Consider the following 18,226-nt stretch of genomic DNA (forward strand, 5'->3'; position numbering starts at 1 on the left):
TGCCGTAAGATGTTAAACAGCTCACACTTCGCACTTGGTGGGGTTTTCTATTGCACCACATATTTTGAGACGCTACAAAGGTGGGACCAATGATCAGACAACCTTCACTCTATCACAACTGGATGCAGATAGATCTACCGCGCACGTCTGTGCAGAGATGGTAGCGCTACTCCTACTACATCACACACAGTGACCAATCAGAAGTTACTTTCCGAACGCGTCTCGTACAAACTCGAAAAATAAATCAATAAAATCACAGCATTAAAATTCCAGTTCATTTCAAAGAAAACAGTATAAATTTAAATCACTGGACTAAACATCAAAGATGGCGCAGGTACTCAACATCGTTAAGTTCCCCCACCCTTTTTAATTTTCAGAAGAGAACAAACTAAAACTATACATAATAACACAACAAAAATTTTACGAATGATAAAAAAAATGGATCAAAAGATTGCGATGTTGGCCAATAATTTTAGGAATGATCCAAAGAAAATGCATCCGAAGATTGTGATCTTGGCCAATAATTAGTTTTTGATCAGGGGCCCACAAAATTTCTGAACGGTTCCTAAATCGAATTTTTGTATTTTCTACGGAATAAGCACATCATACTGAGTTAAGTGATAGTTTGGATTTGGTTACACTATACTGTATGTAGCTCTTCAGATAAAAGGCCTACAAGAAAAATTTTGATTGTAATATAGGTATTGGATCTTTTGATCCAAACACTAAACATGTGACTTCAATAAAAACACTCTATTACACAGTGATATCACACATAATTTATTGAATATTACCATACACACTACAAAAAAAAAAAAAAAAAAATCAAACATTTATTCATTGCTTTATTGATCCTGATCCCCAGGTTACAAGAACAATTTCAAAACTCTTAAGTAATTCCCGTAAATATTTGTAATCACACCACGTTGACCACATCTAAAAGTACATTAATAACGAATTGATCATGGCCAAATCCAGTGGCGGATCTAGAAAATAAAACTGAAGGGGGAGGAGTCAGAACCCAGATTATGATAGATATATTATGAGCTTACTATAAGCTTTGGGGCTGAGATCCCCGCTAGATACGCCATTGGTAAAATCTGTATCATCACGATTTGGAAAATAAAAGAGTTTTCATATTTTCTATTAAAATGTGAAGATCTCACAGTGCGCCAAGGTATCATTTAAAAATGTGACTAAGTATTTACTATATAGAATATTGTTTTCCAAAAAACCTGATTTAATACATAAACAGCAGCTGCTAAACAAAGCATAAAATAAAAATATAAATACACAAAGAAATCACAAAAAGGCGGTTCCACCGCACCAATCTTTTTGTCTGCTTGGAGAGTTTTGTTTGATATATTTTGTACTACGGCAAACAATCATGTATAATGTTACTGAACATATATTGCACTCTTATCTTACACTAGTATCTGTATAAGTTAATATTTAATGGGTGGATAAGAAAGTAAGTCTAATTTCCTATTCCTGTCTGTCTGTATTCCGGGCTACTTGATTTCGATCCATTTCGCAGACAAAACACATATTTACTAAAAATGATTCATAAAACAAGCGTCAAGTAAATGTAATAGATATCTTGACATTTTTCCCGTCCCCTCTACTTTCTTCTTCCACGAAATCAAACTTTACTGTTGCCTGGTCTTGGTATTCAGTCTCCAATATGAAACCATAAAAAAATAGAGTTAGTTATGGCATAATTTGTGCTTAGAAAAACTCAAAAATGATTGACAAGTTTATGAGTCTTTCACCGGCTTATACCTTTCTATATTTAATTATTATTATACAGATATATCTGTTCAAACAAGGATGTTTTGTGTGAGTGCGATAAACACGTATATCTTTCTATCTGTGATTTGAACTGAATCTGTGTGCAATACTGTATCTTTTACTTTATGTAAGTTTACTCCTTTTACTCCTAAACGTTCTGAAAAATCAGATATGATAGAGTGTCTGATGAAGCCAAAGTGGATAGTTGGCGAAACTTACACGTTAATAATTTTAACAATAAATGAATTATTTTGCTGAGCGAGTAGTTTAAATCAGATTTAAGACGATAGAAGAAGTTATTTCTAGACTCGTTAACCTGTTTTTTAATACGTATTCTTATATTCATTTATGTCACTCAATATACGATCTTCAAATTTACATGTAACCTGATACGCTCCAGATAACGTATCTTTTTTCTTCATTAAAACTTCAAAACATTCATTAAGATCCTAAACATACATATATATGTTCCGTTACGTATGGTTTCGTTATATAAATGCGGTGTTCGGAATAGGGTGGCCAGATGTTCTGTTTTTGGCCGGACAGTCCGGCTTTTGGAGGTGCTGCTCTACCGTGTCCGGCTTAGTAGTCGAGCCGGATGTCCATTTGTTCTGCTTTTCAGTTGTCTCAATAAATGTTAAACTTTCCATTATCCTAATGGCTCCATGGCTCCAGTCTCAGATATTTCGGAATCTGAAAATTATTATCAGTACATTTTTGTAAGTTGTAATGTAAGAAAAGTTTACTCGAATTACTGGCAACTGGTCAGCCCAAATATTCATCTGCTTCATAAGCTTTGTGTTCTTAAATATCAACGAGGTAAGAATTTTAACATGTAAATGTACCTTTGACATTTTCCTTGAGCCAAAGATGCCTAAAGGCAATTAATGAATTGAAATTGTCATATGTGGTTAAAAGATTTACAAATTCATAAAGTTCGGCTTTCTATGTCAATGTGTTCGGCTTTTTAATTATTGCCTTCTGCCACCCTAGTTCGGAAACATCGACAAACTTTCGGTAATGATTTCTCATATAAAAGCATTACAAAAAAAAAAAAAAAAGCACAAATGTGCTATTTCGAAATTATAGGACGCCGAAAATTGGCCGCAGCGATCAACAGCATAAAAAAAATTCGTTAAGGGAGGAAAGGAGTTAAGCTCCCAAATTTATATCATATCAGGTGTTTGTGTACGTATTTTAATATGGTATTTTTTTATTCTTGCATAATATTTTGATCAAGAAGGGGAGTTAAAACCCGGAATTTCCCCTTGAGTACGCACTGGAAGCAACAGAAAAAGGGAAATAACTGGAGAACCAAATGTCAGAGCAAGGTATTCATATATGAGAGATAGAGAGAGAAACAGTTAATTTGAATGCTTGTCACGACAGTTTTTCTATTTACAATACAAATCTCTCTTATCCTAAAAAAAAAAAAAAAAAAAAAAAAAAAAAAAAAAAAAAAAAGGTATATAATTTATATGAAGGCAAAATAAATATACCTTGAGCGGCAGTTGGACTTCACCATATCACGTTGCAACTACATACACACAATCTGCATCTCAAATGTATTTTTCCGCACTGTTAAAGAGGCACGGCGTATGTATAAAACAACACACATCCACACACGACTAGCACACTTCACATACAGCGAGAGACAAGAGTCACTTCAAGTTTTCTGTGCGGGAGCTCGTCACTTTCTGAAACACAAGTCACGCGATATTTTCCTACATGCTCCTCTGCGGGGGAGGCGTATAAATACACGACCACTCTCCTTCCTCCCGCGGAATCAAGCAACCGTGTCTTCTCTGGAAATCACCCTTATTTTCATTTTTTATAATTATGTCCACTGCACCTGGGCTTCCCTCAACAGAACAAATATCCATCGTAAAACGCACTGAAATTGTACTACTATTTGTATTATTACGTATTATTATTTTTAATCTTCCAGCGTCTACTAGCAGAACAGATCAGTGACCTCTGTACAATCGATGTGGGATTTTCCTATGAGTATCAAAACAGTTGATCGTTTTATTTTTCCTTTTTCTGGCTTTAGTTAACTGCATAACAGCGTTTTTTTTTTTTTTTGTTCCTCTCCCTAAACCTGCTTCTTTTATAGATTTTTGCATTGTCATCACCGCGAACGATTTTATTTTATTTTCTGAAACATCGAATCACTCCGTGAACTTGAAAAATGCTCGGCCATTATAAAAATATATTAATGCACGAAGTTGCATTTCCATTTCCTTCTACTTTATATATGTGGACTGTCTTGCTTCCCACACTCTGTAACTTTTTCTTTCTTTCTATTTTTTTTTTTTTAAGTTCTCACACAACTCAAAACCAGGAAGCTGATCAGAAAATAACAGTCGAAGATCAATGTCTTTTTGGGTTGATTAAACGTTCTCTTGAAGGTAACAGTGACAAGAAAATGCTAAATTACACGACTTCCACATCTCTTTCGTTTCGGCGTTTTTTATTTTTATTTAAGTTACGAGGGTCTGCTGAAAAATTAGTATCTTAACTCACAAGTGTAGGTAAAATGGTAAATTGTACAGGTTTAAAGAACATATCCCTGTACGAAGAAATAGAAATTTTCCTATTAATAATGAAACTTTTATTTATTGTGTCTTACAGGCCCCTGAAGTGATAGTGTGTGTCCAACCAACGAATTTCACAAATATCGAGATCAAACCTTTGTTCCACCAAGGAAAGTCACTGATGCAAATTTATGAAGAAATCAGCGAAACGCTACGGGACTCTCCCCTGTCATTCGAAATGGTGAAGAAGTGGGTGACACACTTTAAACGTTGCAATTTCTCAACAGATGATGCTCCACGTGTAGAAACACCAAAAGCAGTGACTGTTCTTGAAATCCTGGATAAAATTCATCACATTATTCTGGAAAATCGCACATTCTAAGCAAAATGTGTGGCAGAAGTTGTGTGCATTTCTCAGGAACACATCGGTATCACAATTCATAATGACTTGTTCATGCGCATTGCGCAAACTCTCAGCAAAACAGATTCCCAAAAATCTGTCAGCAGATCAAAAGCGTGAAAAGAGTAAGGACATAAAGGAAAATAATGTCCCATTTTGAATGTAATGTAGACCAATTTCTGTCACAAATAAAATGAAATGAAATATTTGAGTTTAACGTCCCACGATTATGTCTGTTAGGCTAAGGGAGGCGACGATTAAAGCAAATGAATGATAATGGAAGTATTGGTAGAATGAGAAAGTGGGAGGAAACGGGATCAGTCCGAGAAGACCCACGAGCACGATGGCCACTACAAAGATACTTGGCAGGGGATTGAACCAGGGTTCCCACACACCAGAGGTAAGAGCTGTAACACTGACCCACCGTGGCCCCCTCTGTCATGAATAGTAACCATGGACGAAACATGGTTATATCACTACGATTCTGAAACGACACAACAGTCAATAGAGTATTGGCACTCAGGTTCCCCTCGCTCTAATAAGTTTACGAGACAGCAGTTGACTCCGAAAGTGTTTGCAACATTCTTCTGAGATAAGGATAAAGTAGTACTCATAGACTACTTACCCAAGAGTCAGACAGTTAATGCAGAGTAGCATTTTCCACTACCCACAAAAACTGGAAGTGCAAGCCGCGGAAACGTGTATATATATATATATATATATATATATATATATATATATATATATATATATATATATATATATATATATGTGTGTGTGTGTGTGTGTTTCTTCAAGACAGTTCCCCTGTCCATCTAGCACAACAAACACAACTGACAAAGCATGATCTAAGGTTTCAATGTCTTGATTATCCTCCTTATTCCCCATATCTAGCTCCATCAGATTATTACTTATTCCCCAAATTTAGACAACACTTGAAAGAACGCCATTTTGAACATGATAAGGTGGTGATAAATGCTACGGAACAGTCTTCAGATTTTTTTTTTTTTTTTAACTGGTCTGCAAAACTTGGGACACTGTGCAAGGAAATGTATTGCACTTCGAGGGGAGTAAGTAGAATAATTGTGTATGTAAAATTTAATTATTCCACCTGTACTCCTCCTGCATTGGGCTACAAACTTTTCAGCAGCCCTTCGTACTAAGATGCATCAATGACATCATGCTTAATCAAAGACATGTGTACGATATAATTTATAATTCTGGTGAGACTTGATTCTTTCTATTGCTATGTTACTATGCCTTAGCACTTGTATGCTTCTCTTTTCAAAGATTGACATTAGCTGTAAGAAACTACAGGTAATATTAGTCTGGTGGACTACGTGCTACAGTAAAATTTAAAAGTACAACGGAAGCAGTTCATTACAGAAGAGACACCAGACACAACGCCAAATCAGTTTACACTGTAATAATCAGACTAACTAGTAAGTGTGTTCCAGTGTTCAAATCGGCGTAAATAACAACAATTTGTATAATCCTCACATCTCTTGTAGGTTGAATTGGTCATCTGTCCCACAATTATTCTACCTATTACACAGCATTTCGGTAAGTATATAATATTCACACTTGTCTTATGGATGTGTGTAGTTTTCAACCCGCTCCACTTCCGTAACGGTCAAAAGTCGGACACATGTTCGGTTTATTTTCAGATGTAGAATCACCTCACAAATTCTGACATTCCTCCTGAATCACCCTGTACACATGTATGCATGTTCCACCATAACTCTGAAACGAATGGAGTTAATTCAACCAAAATTAGTACGGGTATGATTTACAATCTGGTAAAAAAAATGCTGTGAGGTAAGACATCTCTAGCGACCAAGAGTGGGGTCAAAAGGGAGTCCCATGTAAAAATAATCAAAAAGGACCTTTATTAGCGCCGAATTCATAGTTTGCCGAATCTTTAAGATGAATAGTGACATTCTCGATGCTGTTTAATTCCACGTTCAGCCCCCATCGGCACAGTAGCTGACAAAGGGTGAAATGCGTCTCATAAGGGAGGAGATTATTTATGTACGAGGATCATTCAATAAGTAAAGAGACAAAGTCTATATTTTTAACACTAATCTTTTTTTTTTTTGTTTGTTTGTTTGTTTCAGGGGTGTTAGCTGGCAACCTTGGGATATGCTCTGATCTGCTGTTTCGTAATTTTATGTCAACATAACTTCAAAAATATCAATTCATCATGGCAAGTCCTCTAGAAGTTTGCACCTTAGAAGAATAGCGCTCAGTCATTAGGTTTTTAGTCGCAGAAGGTGTAAAACCAAGTGAAATTTTTTCTCGAATGTTGAGACAGTACGGTAACAGTTGTATGAACCGTGCGAATGTGTACAAGTGGCTTGATCGGTTTAAAAGTGGCCGAACAAGTGTAGGTGATGAACCCCGATGTGGACGTCCAGTGGAAGTTTCTCGTTCTTCGTTGGAATCGAGGATTGACGGACTTATTCGTGATAACAGAAAAATTACTGTTGAAATGATAGCTGAGGAAGTTCAAGTAAGTGTTGGAACTGTTCACAATGTCATTAGGAACATTTAAAGTACAGAAAAACGTGTGCCAGATGGGTTCCCAGACGGCTTACTGACGCTCATAAAGAATCAAGGCTTTCCATTTGTCAAACCTTAACGCAACGAAGTTTGATTGAAGGAGACGCTTTTTTTGAAAGAAGGCCTGGATTTATCACTACGACCCTGAGACCAAAAGGCAGAGTATGGAGTGGAAACACACTAGCTCTCCAGTTCGCAAAAAATTCAAGGTTCAACCTACCGCTGGTAAAGTGCTGCTGACCATCTTTTGGGACTCACAGGGTCCAATCTATTGCGATTTCCTTGAAGATCAGCGAACTATCAATAGCCTATACTATTCTGAGATGCTAGAACACAAAGTTAAACCAGCTATCAGGAGCAAACGCCGTGGACTCTTGTCAAAAGGAGTCATTCTTCAGCACGATAACGCCCGCCCTCATACAGCCCAGCTGACCCGAGATAAGCTTCAAGAATTGAGTTGGGAGGTCTTATCTCATCCTGCCTACAGCCCAGACCTCGCCCCATCTGATTTTTACCTGTTTGGACCACTCAAAGACGCCCTACGTGGAAAAAGATTTGCTAACAATGAGGAAGTTAAGGCAGCGGTGCAAAGGTGGCTTCGGGGTAAATCGAAAGATTTCTTCGCCAAGGGAATTAGGAAGCTGCAAGAAAGATGGGACAAATGCATAACTGTAAAGGGTGATTATATTGAAAAATAGCCTTAGGTTTGAAAGATTGAAATAAATCTTTATTGAGCTATAGCAATTTGTCTCTTTACTTATTGAATGCCCCTCGTATTTCCCATGCACCAATTCTCCCCGTGCGAAGAACATATATTTCAGCTAATTACACACATTGTTGTATATTCTGTGACTTCTGCAAGACTTCAAAAAAAGTGAACCGCTCTCGACTGGAGAGTCATCATCTCCATTGCCTTCACTTATTTATTTGGTTCTTGATAGGGGCATCGTCATTGCAGACAAGAAATACTCATCCCTACTTAAATTGTTACTTTCCGAAATGTAAATAAAAAGGTTAACATATTACTGTTATTATTAGTAAAACTCGAAGAGAGGCCGCTGAGTACTAAATGGAAATGAGTGGCTCGGGCGAACATAATGCTATGTCACATTTTTTCCAACTTCCGAGAACGGGCAGATCCAGGGAGAACGGGCGGATCCAGGCGGGAGAGCGATGGGGGCGATCGTCCCCCTCCCGAGAAGAGGAACTTTTCTTATTTTATATATAAATAAAACCCATCCCAGAATTTGGAGCTCTTAAAAGTAGCTCTAAGTAGCAGTATTACAACCCACCGCCCCCCAGAAGTCCATCCTGGACCCGCTCTTGCTTTCGAGTAACGAGAAAAGAAAGCTGACGATTCCCATGCAATTCAATGCATACCAAGCAAGTTTTCCCTGCCATCTACAAGTACATTTCCGAAATAAAACTACTTACATACTCTTCTGGGGTTCGATCACAATCCATTCCATCTAACGATACAATTTCACCGGAAGTGGCACTTGCCATTATGTTCGCCCGAGCCGCTTAAATGTTAAACAGATGATACCAACAGTGACCGACACCTCATTCCACAGGCATCGCTTAAACAGTTAACGGAACACCGAAAAACTTGACGTACGTGAATACCATATTCTTGAGTGCATAAGCCGAACTTTTTAAAAAATAAAAAATATAATCCAAATATTAAAAAAAATAATCTTCGAAGTGTTGCAGGGTGTTCGTATTCATAAGTCCCCGCTCGATTTTTTACATTTTTCAAGAAATGGCGAAATTAAAAAGTAATTTTAGATTTCTCTACGTAATTTTCTACTAACAATACACATTCATATCTTTCACTTGATGGAAAAGAAACTGTTAATTCATCATATTTCTCATAAAATACATTTGCTAATATCTATATATAAGTTCACTCATTCATAAAATAAAATCAAACACATCGTTTTTTTTTTTTTAACAATCGTGACCTATCTCAATACTACTTAGAAAAAAAAGTATTTGTGAGACGCTGCTTAATGTTGGGTTTTAATAAGCCAAAGCGTATGACGTCATGATTAATTTGAAGATGTATTTCTTTACATGAGGCAAAATCTCCAAAACAGTAACTACTTTATTAAATGGTAATTCGTACATAGAAAATTATGCAGAAAAATTATAAGATTAGTATTTGAGATCTGCAATTTTTTTCTTAAAAACAAGTTAAAATGATGTGGGGGACTGATGAATACATTCAAATTGTTACTTTTGAAAATTTTTACGTAGAGTTCCCACGCCCTACTTCCCAAACAAATCATTTTCAACCTACGTTTATTGGCGAATATTACCCTGTGCTTGGACACAGTATAGTGCGCTAAAGATATTCTGCCTGCAAGCCACAGCTGAAAGAAAGTTCACAATCCAATAGACGAAAATGACGGCAAAAGAACTAGTAATTATTATTATTATTATTATTATTATTATTATTATTATTATTATTATTATTATTATTATTATTATTATTATTATTATTATTATTATTATTATTATTATTTTATAGCTCTTATAATGAAATAAAAGTACTAAGTTATTCAAATGTTATTTCTCTATCTCTGATAAAGAAATATATTTTCCATTGTAGGAAGAAATCTTTCTTTAAGATTTACGTCCAACGCTTTATGCAGGCTACGCTAAAGGAAACGGTGATGATGAGCAATGAATGAAATGGTGGAATGAATCAAGTGGAAGGAAACGGAAGAAGTTAGAGAAAACTCACGTACACAGTGTTTGTCCACACAAAGTTCACTAGGTGCGAGCTGGGATCGAACCAAAGACCCCATGATAGAGGTGAGCGCTCTACCACTGAGCCACCGCGGCATCCCATTGAAGGAAGAGTCAAGATTTAATCAATAAAATAAGAAAAACATTGACTTCTGCATAATTAAAATGAAATCTCTGAGTTTTACGTTCCACGCTTATGCCGGTTAGGCTAAAGGAGACGCTGATGATGAGTAATGAATGAAAATGGTGGAATGAAGAAAGTGGGAGGAAACGGGAGAACCCCGAGAAAACCCACGCACACGGTGTTTGTCCACTACAATGTTCACTTGGCAGGGGCTGGGATCGAACCCGGGACCCCAAGCACCAGAGGTTAACGCTCTACCACTGAGCCACCGCGGCCCCTTCTGCATAATTAAATCTAGCATACAAGTCTCCTTATTAGAATCCATACTTAAAAAAAAAAAGAACAAACAGTGAAAGAACATAACTTTATTTTCGTTTTAATTCTTTATTACTGGTCCACTCAGGTATTACTGCGCCACTCGACTCTAAACTAATTGAGCAGGGAGAACGAATCAACTTTTTTTCCTTTAAAATTCCAGGTCGCGGAAATGGACATAATCTGCTTCCTGCTGTTTTAACAACGTATCCATAGATAGAGGAAGCACACATCAGGAAGGAGATAGGAAGTGTAGGTTGACTTCCGAAACTTTTGAACTCTTTCTATGTCACTCATGTATTTGCTTGTTTACACAACTAACAAGAAAGAGATTACAAAGAAAATCAACATTTATTTAATGATCATATTTTTGTTATTTAATAATATGCTTATCTTGCATTTTACTTTCCGACATGCTTTGTTACGGACTTCACAGCTCTATACCATAGTTTTGTCGGTATGTATATAGTTAAAAGATAAAACCGAAACCAAACTTCAATCCTGTATTTCAACAAGAAATTCCGAGAAATATCCTTGGAAAGAAACTAAAACTATATATTTTTTGGGATGACAAATTACAAACAGTTCTACGTGGATAGCGTACGCGCCTTTGGGGTGGAAGGGCTAGGTTCTATTTCCCGGCAGGAGGACATGTGGTTTGAATCCCATGTTAAGCTGTAAGTCTATGTCTCATATAGCCTCAATGCTAAAAGGGATAAACTCAAATCACATCACATCAATTAGTCCTGAATAGCAATTATAATGTTAATGAGAAATTACTGTGCATAACAACCAAGGCTCTAAGTCAGTATGCCTTTGTTAACAGTCAGCAACTCTATTAACTCACTACACCTTCAGGCTGATATTTTATTGTGTATTTATACGAGTCTGGAATACGCCGCTCGCAACATTATACCATACATTTAAGAATATTTAGCACATACAGAAATTATAAATAAGACTTCCGGAAAATGAGATTGGGAAATTAATTTAAAATAATTCTCGTCCATCGGTCTTGATAGAATTAATTCCCAGCATAATGTTAAATTCTGGTCGAGGTCCAAGGAAAGGTTTAATGTTTTGCCGTCCCTAGGTCGAAAGATGTTTGCCACCCATCACCGCAACGAACAAAATTTTAACACGTAAACTTATTTTATGCATACCTTTGTTTTAACATTTTTTATGTTTTCATAATTTTAGGTATGGTGAAAGTCGTGTCGCGCACTAGCTAATTATTATTATTATTATTATTCAATTTTTGTGATATTTTATATCTTGTTTATAACGTTTTCGACCTAAGTCTGCGTTTTAGCAACTTTAGCCCCGGGCCTAGTGGTAAATCCGTCCCTGTCGGGGTCCTCCAAAATCCCCATTGTAATATTGCAAGGTTAACTTATTGTGTAGAACTGTTTCAAACGTGGCGGTACGTACAGTCAACAGTTAGAGTGGTTTTTCAAAATAATAATAATAATAATAATAATAATAATAATAATAATAATAATAATAATAATAATAATAATAATAATAATCTTGAAGTGATTATTGGGTAGATTATCCAACTTATATTCTGCTGCACTCGAATCGCAAGATTCATGTCGAATTATTTAAGAAAGATTTATTGGAACTTAGCCACGAAGGAGCTCTACCAATCGCACCGAATGGATGCAAATTAGTTACTCATCATGAAGAAAGAAGAGAGAACGAGAGTTACACGTACTGAAATATCAACATTGCTTTTGAACCATGGTTTTTCCCAACATTACAAACCCTAGAAATCCCAAAGTGCCTCGATAATTTTTATCATCTTGTGACTTAATATTGCTAACTCGTGCTGCTGTTTTACCTATTTGTTCATTATGATTAGAATCAGAGATTTTTACGATTTATATATATATATATATATATATATCAGGGTTGGCTGGTTTAAACCATGGTTTAAACCAGCTGGTTTTTTTAAAAAAACCAACTGGTTTAAACCAAACAACAAAAAAATGTTCGTAAAAGTGTAAGTGTTTGTAAAATCTTGATGAACACACATTTGTGGGTTATCACATTTCACTCCCGTATATTATTCGTATTATATTCAGACCTAAATACCCCATTCATTACTCCAAAAGATTATACTACAAAAGCAACTTTTTTTTATAAGTTTATAAATGTTTATTTTGTGATTTTTTGTAGTTGTTATTATTGTTATGTAATTGCAATCGAAGAAAAATTCTAAATATTCTTGCGTTTCAATGTTTACTATTGATTAAAAAAATCGAAAATGCCGTACTTTTTGTGTGTGTGCGGGGGGGAAGATCATACAGACCCCACGAGAGGCATTTAGTGAAATAAGTATCTTTGGTATCTATTTATGTATAAATGAGTCTGAGCCAAATAATTCTCAAATAATAATTCGTATCTTTACTCACTTTTCTTATTGATATGCAGATTAAGTCGGTGTATTTCTTTAATTTGGACCAATAAAAGTCGTTAACTAACTTGAACTAAATTAGTTCTTCTGTACTCCGTAGTACTTTGAAATTGTTCATATGTAATTCTGTGTAATGGTTTCACTTGTGCAACTGTTTATCTTTTTGTCCTTCTGAAATGACTCTTGACATTTATATTAAGAAGCATGTAAAGATCAGTACAACGGTTTTTTTTTTTTTTTTTTTTTTTTTTAATCAGGATTCCTTCATGAGTGAGTCGGTAGACGTATCGCATTTGTGGCCAATTAGTCCTGGTTCCGAGTTCAAATGGAGGACAATTTCTCTCGGATGTAACTCGAGAAGCGGTTTTTATTCCGCTATAAGCTTATGTGACCCCTTCCAGCATAGCCCGGTTGTTGCATAATAACGTCAAGGCGAAACAAACTTATTTCTGTCCATATATGATATGAATATATAGAGCAAATTATTTAAACCATAAAAACCTGGTTTAAACCAAAAAAACCTGGTTTAAACCCAAAAAACCGGTTTATTTGGTTTTTTTTAATAAAAACCATGGTTTTTGCCAACCCTGATATATATATATATATATATATATATATATATATATATAGAGAGAGAGAGAGAGAGAGAGAGAGAGAGAGAGAGAGAGAGAATGTTTCAAAACAACACCAACAACGTTTGGGAGGTGATTCCTGACACCAAGATAAGATAAAGACTAACCTGGGTGCACAAACGTTTCCTTTCAGAGTTATAAGCTGCCGAAAAAACGGAAATAAATAAATACAATTTAAAGGCCCATAGCTCCACAACTATGGGACCTACCGTAGTCAGGTCAAGACTTTATTTAGGAATTAGGATGTACCCTATCCAAATATCCATGTTTCCGAGTCTTGTGGTATTTCCGTAACAATTTTCATAAATGTAGTTGGTGATTATTTCTAATTATATGCCTGTAGTCACACTTCCTCTATAAAAATTGTTGCGTAAGTACATTTGGATTCTGAAACAAGTATTTTTGGAATACTTTTGGACCTTTAAAATTCATTGTTTTATGTTTTCGGCAGCTTGTAACTCCGAACTGAAGCATTTGTGCACCGAGGTTGGTCTATACTTTTTGTCTTATCTTGGAGTCAGGAATCATCTCCCAAACGCTGTCGGTGTTGTTTTGAACAATAACAAATTCTGTTTCTTAGGTGGGTTCAAGTAGTCTTCTCTCTCCCTTGAGACTATGTTTGAAACTTACTCTAAATGTATTGCATGTGTGCATTAGGTATTCGACAAAATACATTTTAATAGTATTGTTCACATACAGAATAACATGTAATTTTTTTTATTAGCACTAGTTGTTTTCTCTAAGCCTTCGACCACGGACATAGTATCAATTGAGGTTATAATGCTACTCCTATCCGAATATTTATACTACAAACTCAAAATAGTGTTCCTAAGTATTAATACGTTTTATTTTATTAATATAGATTTATTTCCAATGTGTCGTACAAATAAGAGGCAATCAATAGTAGCTTTTAAAGTTTAGCTCCTCCGATAACACCTTTTAGGCTAATCCCAGAGGCACAATCATTTTGTCATCACTCCCAGCAGACGTAACTATTTAGAACAATACACGAATTTGAAACAAAACGACGTACATAGACGAAGCTAAGGCTAGCCTTAGGAAAATTTCGACAACGAAAACGACAGCGGAGCATAGCTGTGGAATTTCGCACTATTTCTGTGGGAAGTGCGAAAGAAGCTATGGAATGAACTTTAATACAAATACCTTATTTGATTGATTGATTGATTTTGAGTTTTACGTCCCGTTCAGCAGCGAGGCTATATGAGACGTGGACCTACTGATTAACGTGGAATCCGAACCACATGAGCTCCCGCCGGGAATCGAACCCGGGTCTCCCACGCCGAAGGCGTGTACGCCAACCGCTTAGCCACGGAGGAGCTCAAAATATCTTAATATAACGGCTATTTACCGAAGTATGAACAGCCTTGAACAGAAACAAACAGAAGGGCATATGAAAAATTTAGTATTCCAGTTCTGTAATTTTTAATTGCTGACGGAAGAAATATAATAATAATAATAATATTGTTATGCATACTATTAATACACAAAGTGAACTACCATTTCTCTTTTTCATAGTCAATGCCAAAATTAGTTACTTTCATCAAAGCACATCTTTATCATCATATAAAAGTGTGAAAATAGCTCATTCAATGACCGTACATAGAAACGTGAAATTTGAACACAAAACTCCTTTTGTCACGATAGCATGGCACAAGGAGACTTTAAAAAAATACGTATCCTATGAGGGATTCAATATGTTTTGCTAACAACAAAGTACCTCATGAAATCTTGAAGCTCGGGAGATGAAACTTGCTACATAAACTCCTCAACAGAAACAATTTGAATAGTGTTTACGCGTTATTGGAAACCCCATCCGTAATGGGGAAACAGAAAAATTTTCTATAATATCCGAATTTCCGACTCTTCGTTGAGAAAATGACAAATGAGAATTTGTTTTAAGTTCGAGATGTAACTTCTGTATATAAACTCTTTATTTAAAATATGGGAATATGTGTTTTAGCGTTTTCAAAAATTCCGCTGTTTAGTTTCTATAATATTCGAATTTGTTTTTTGATCGTGTAAACTAGGCCTACTGAGAATTAGCATGACTGATTAAAGCGTCATATATATAATAGGGTCATGTATATAATATTTTCGCCTAAATGTTTATGCAACCCGTAACTCTTAAATGTTTTGAAGTATGCATATTAGTGTTACTCACAAACTGATGTATTTTTACTATATAATAAGTATTTTTAAAATATTGTTCATTTTATTCTGATTTCTAACGTTTATATTTTCGATATGTTTGAGTGAAAACAAACTAAACTTCTATGTAAGATACGAACCCAAGTAAGGCAATGGCCAGGTGGGAAGTACACAGTGGTCAACACCAGAGATGGTGTCGGTTAATGAAACTTGATCCACTCCATCTCTGTTCAACATATTCACAGTTTATTGTATTGTTTAGGATACTAAAGAATTATGTCCACATCTGGAATTGAAACCAGGACTACACGTAAACATTAGATCATTAGGTTACACTTATGGTTATAGAAAATTAAATGACCTTCTTTGAATTAATGCATATTCACGGAATCACCTATGGATAATTTACCATTCTTATGGTTAATCTGTCTTTTATTATGGAACTGCAACATATCATATTAACATACAATTATAGACTATTCAACAAAAACAAGATTTCAAAAGTAAAAGCAAATGTTATCAGCTCAAGGTTATCAGTTATCACACTACTATATCAGCAGTTAAAAAAACTAATGTCGTCAAAAGACATAAAGGATAACAAAAATGAGCATACGTTCACTTGAAAAATTAATCTTGTTCTCGTATGTTATTATTCAATAACATGCTTGCTCAATTAAAATATACAAAGAGGTCTACAAACAAAAAAATCTAATATCTTCGCCTTAGTGGTGGCTCTAGGGGGAAGTCATTGCTAAAAATGAATATTTTATCACTACAAGCTACTGGAATTAGTAAATATTTTATCGCTACAAACTGCATATAACAATTACTACATATTTTAAGCTTTGTAAAATGCTCATTTTTACCGCTGTAACTTGCTTGAAGAGCCGCTTCTGCTTCGACCACTTCTTTTCTTATTTCACTTTATTTCACACATTTTTTTATAAGGTGAATACCCCTATACTAGATAATTTTGAAAGTAAATCTAGAAATATTATATAACCCCTAGAAATACACACGTTTCAGTGCCAAACATCATATCTGGTTGGACGTGTTGTAATTCTTGCCACTAGAATTTGTTCGAACGCATCAGCTAACACAACTGCTTACTCTGTAAAGTTACCAGCTCACAGCTGAATAATATAGATTTTGTTTCAAATATTTCTGTTCATATCGTTTACACAATGAACTGAATCCATGCTCTTTAATTCATAATTTCTTTAATAAATGGAACTGCACTCTAATTTCTATATACAGTGGAGTCTCGTTAATTTGAACTTGGATAATTCGAAATATTGGATAATTCGAACAGAAGTCCATTCCCCTTGAAAACTGTATTGAAAACAATAGTAAAAAATCGTGGATAAATCGAACTTTGAACCTATGTTTTGGATAATTCGAAGTAAATACAGTTGAAAATTTTTAATGTTGGACAGATGTAAACAGAGAAATACAGTTTTAACGTGTTTTCAGTTATCCAGATGCAGCCATAGAGAAGAGTAATACAAAAGATAAATAGAAAATCTATGTAATGATAAAGACGAAGGTGAGTTGGGGAAGAAGTAAAGATGGAGAACGTGTGCCAATCTAATCTTGTTTCAGAATTGGTTGAAACTTTAAGATGAATTATTGATAAAGTCAACCAAATGTTATTAATATCGTATTCCACGCAATACATGAAATTCAAGATTTATTGACCGTACAAAAATGATCAAATTTAAGCAAATGAGGTTTACGACTTCTTAAAAGTGAGAACAGAATATTCAAATTGTTACTAGTGTTTAATTATTTGGGCTATTCAATGTATGCTGTAGTGTTGTACGTAAATATACTTTCCATTGTACACGTAGTTTGAATTGTGTGAAGTAGATGTCCTTTGTTAGTTTATGGTATTCGATCACGCAAATAGTAAGCTGGTTTAAAGGTAAAGTCTACACGATATGAATATGTTTTTGATGCAAAGTACTTTGGTTTGTTTGTTGTTATATATGTGAAAATGAATGTTGTTGGATAATTTGAATTTTGGATAATTCGAAGTTTTTTCGTGTCCCCTTGGACTTCGAATTAAAAAGAGTCCACTGTATTTTACTGCAAATGGTTTCCTTAAAATGTCCCTCACGTCCTTTTGAGATAGAGTAACTGTGTATAGGTCTAATCATAAGACACTGAGGTAATAATCTTATACTAAAATATTTATCTTGAGGTGAAAATGAAATGAAATCTTTCAGTTTGATGTACCGTGATGATCTCCTTTAGGTTAAGGGGGACGGATGATTAAAGAAAGCGAATGATGACGGAAAAATCGGTGGAATGATAATGTGAGAGAAAACGGGAGAACCTCGACCACGGACACGATGTTATCCACTACAAACTTACTTGGCCGGAACTTCACGTGTCAGAGGTAATCGATCTACTACTGAATCAACTTGCCCTCAATCTATCTTGAGCTATTAATCAGAACGTTAATTGCTTATTTACAGGGTGGTCCAAAAGTAGGTATACACTCCTGCATTGATCAAAGTT

The 18,226-nt window shown here is 35.3% G+C and overlaps 1 protein-coding gene across 2 annotated transcripts in view; it reads right to left on the reverse strand.

Annotated features, from left to right (window-relative positions):
• mib2 (E3 ubiquitin-protein ligase mind bomb 2) overlaps nucleotides 1–18,226 on the reverse strand; it is a 253,237-nt gene that overhangs the window by 196,564 nt on the left and 38,447 nt on the right. Inside the window, exon 1 of one of the 2 annotated variants that reach the window (XM_081737153.1) lies at nucleotides 3,291–3,480. The exons of the other annotated variant lie outside the window; for it this stretch is intronic. Coding sequence (XP_081593279.1) covers nucleotides 3,291–3,316 — 26 coding nt within the window. The 5' untranslated portion in view covers nucleotides 3,317–3,480. Of the gene's footprint in view, nucleotides 1–3,290; nucleotides 3,481–18,226 lie in introns of those variants that run through there. 2 annotated transcript variants of the gene reach the window in all.

Source organism: Thermobia domestica, chromosome 13 (assembly GCF_964235325.1).
Source record: "Thermobia domestica chromosome 13, izTheDome1.hap1.1, whole genome shotgun sequence".
NCBI classification, from domain to species: Eukaryota; Metazoa; Arthropoda; class Insecta; order Zygentoma; family Lepismatidae; genus Thermobia; species Thermobia domestica.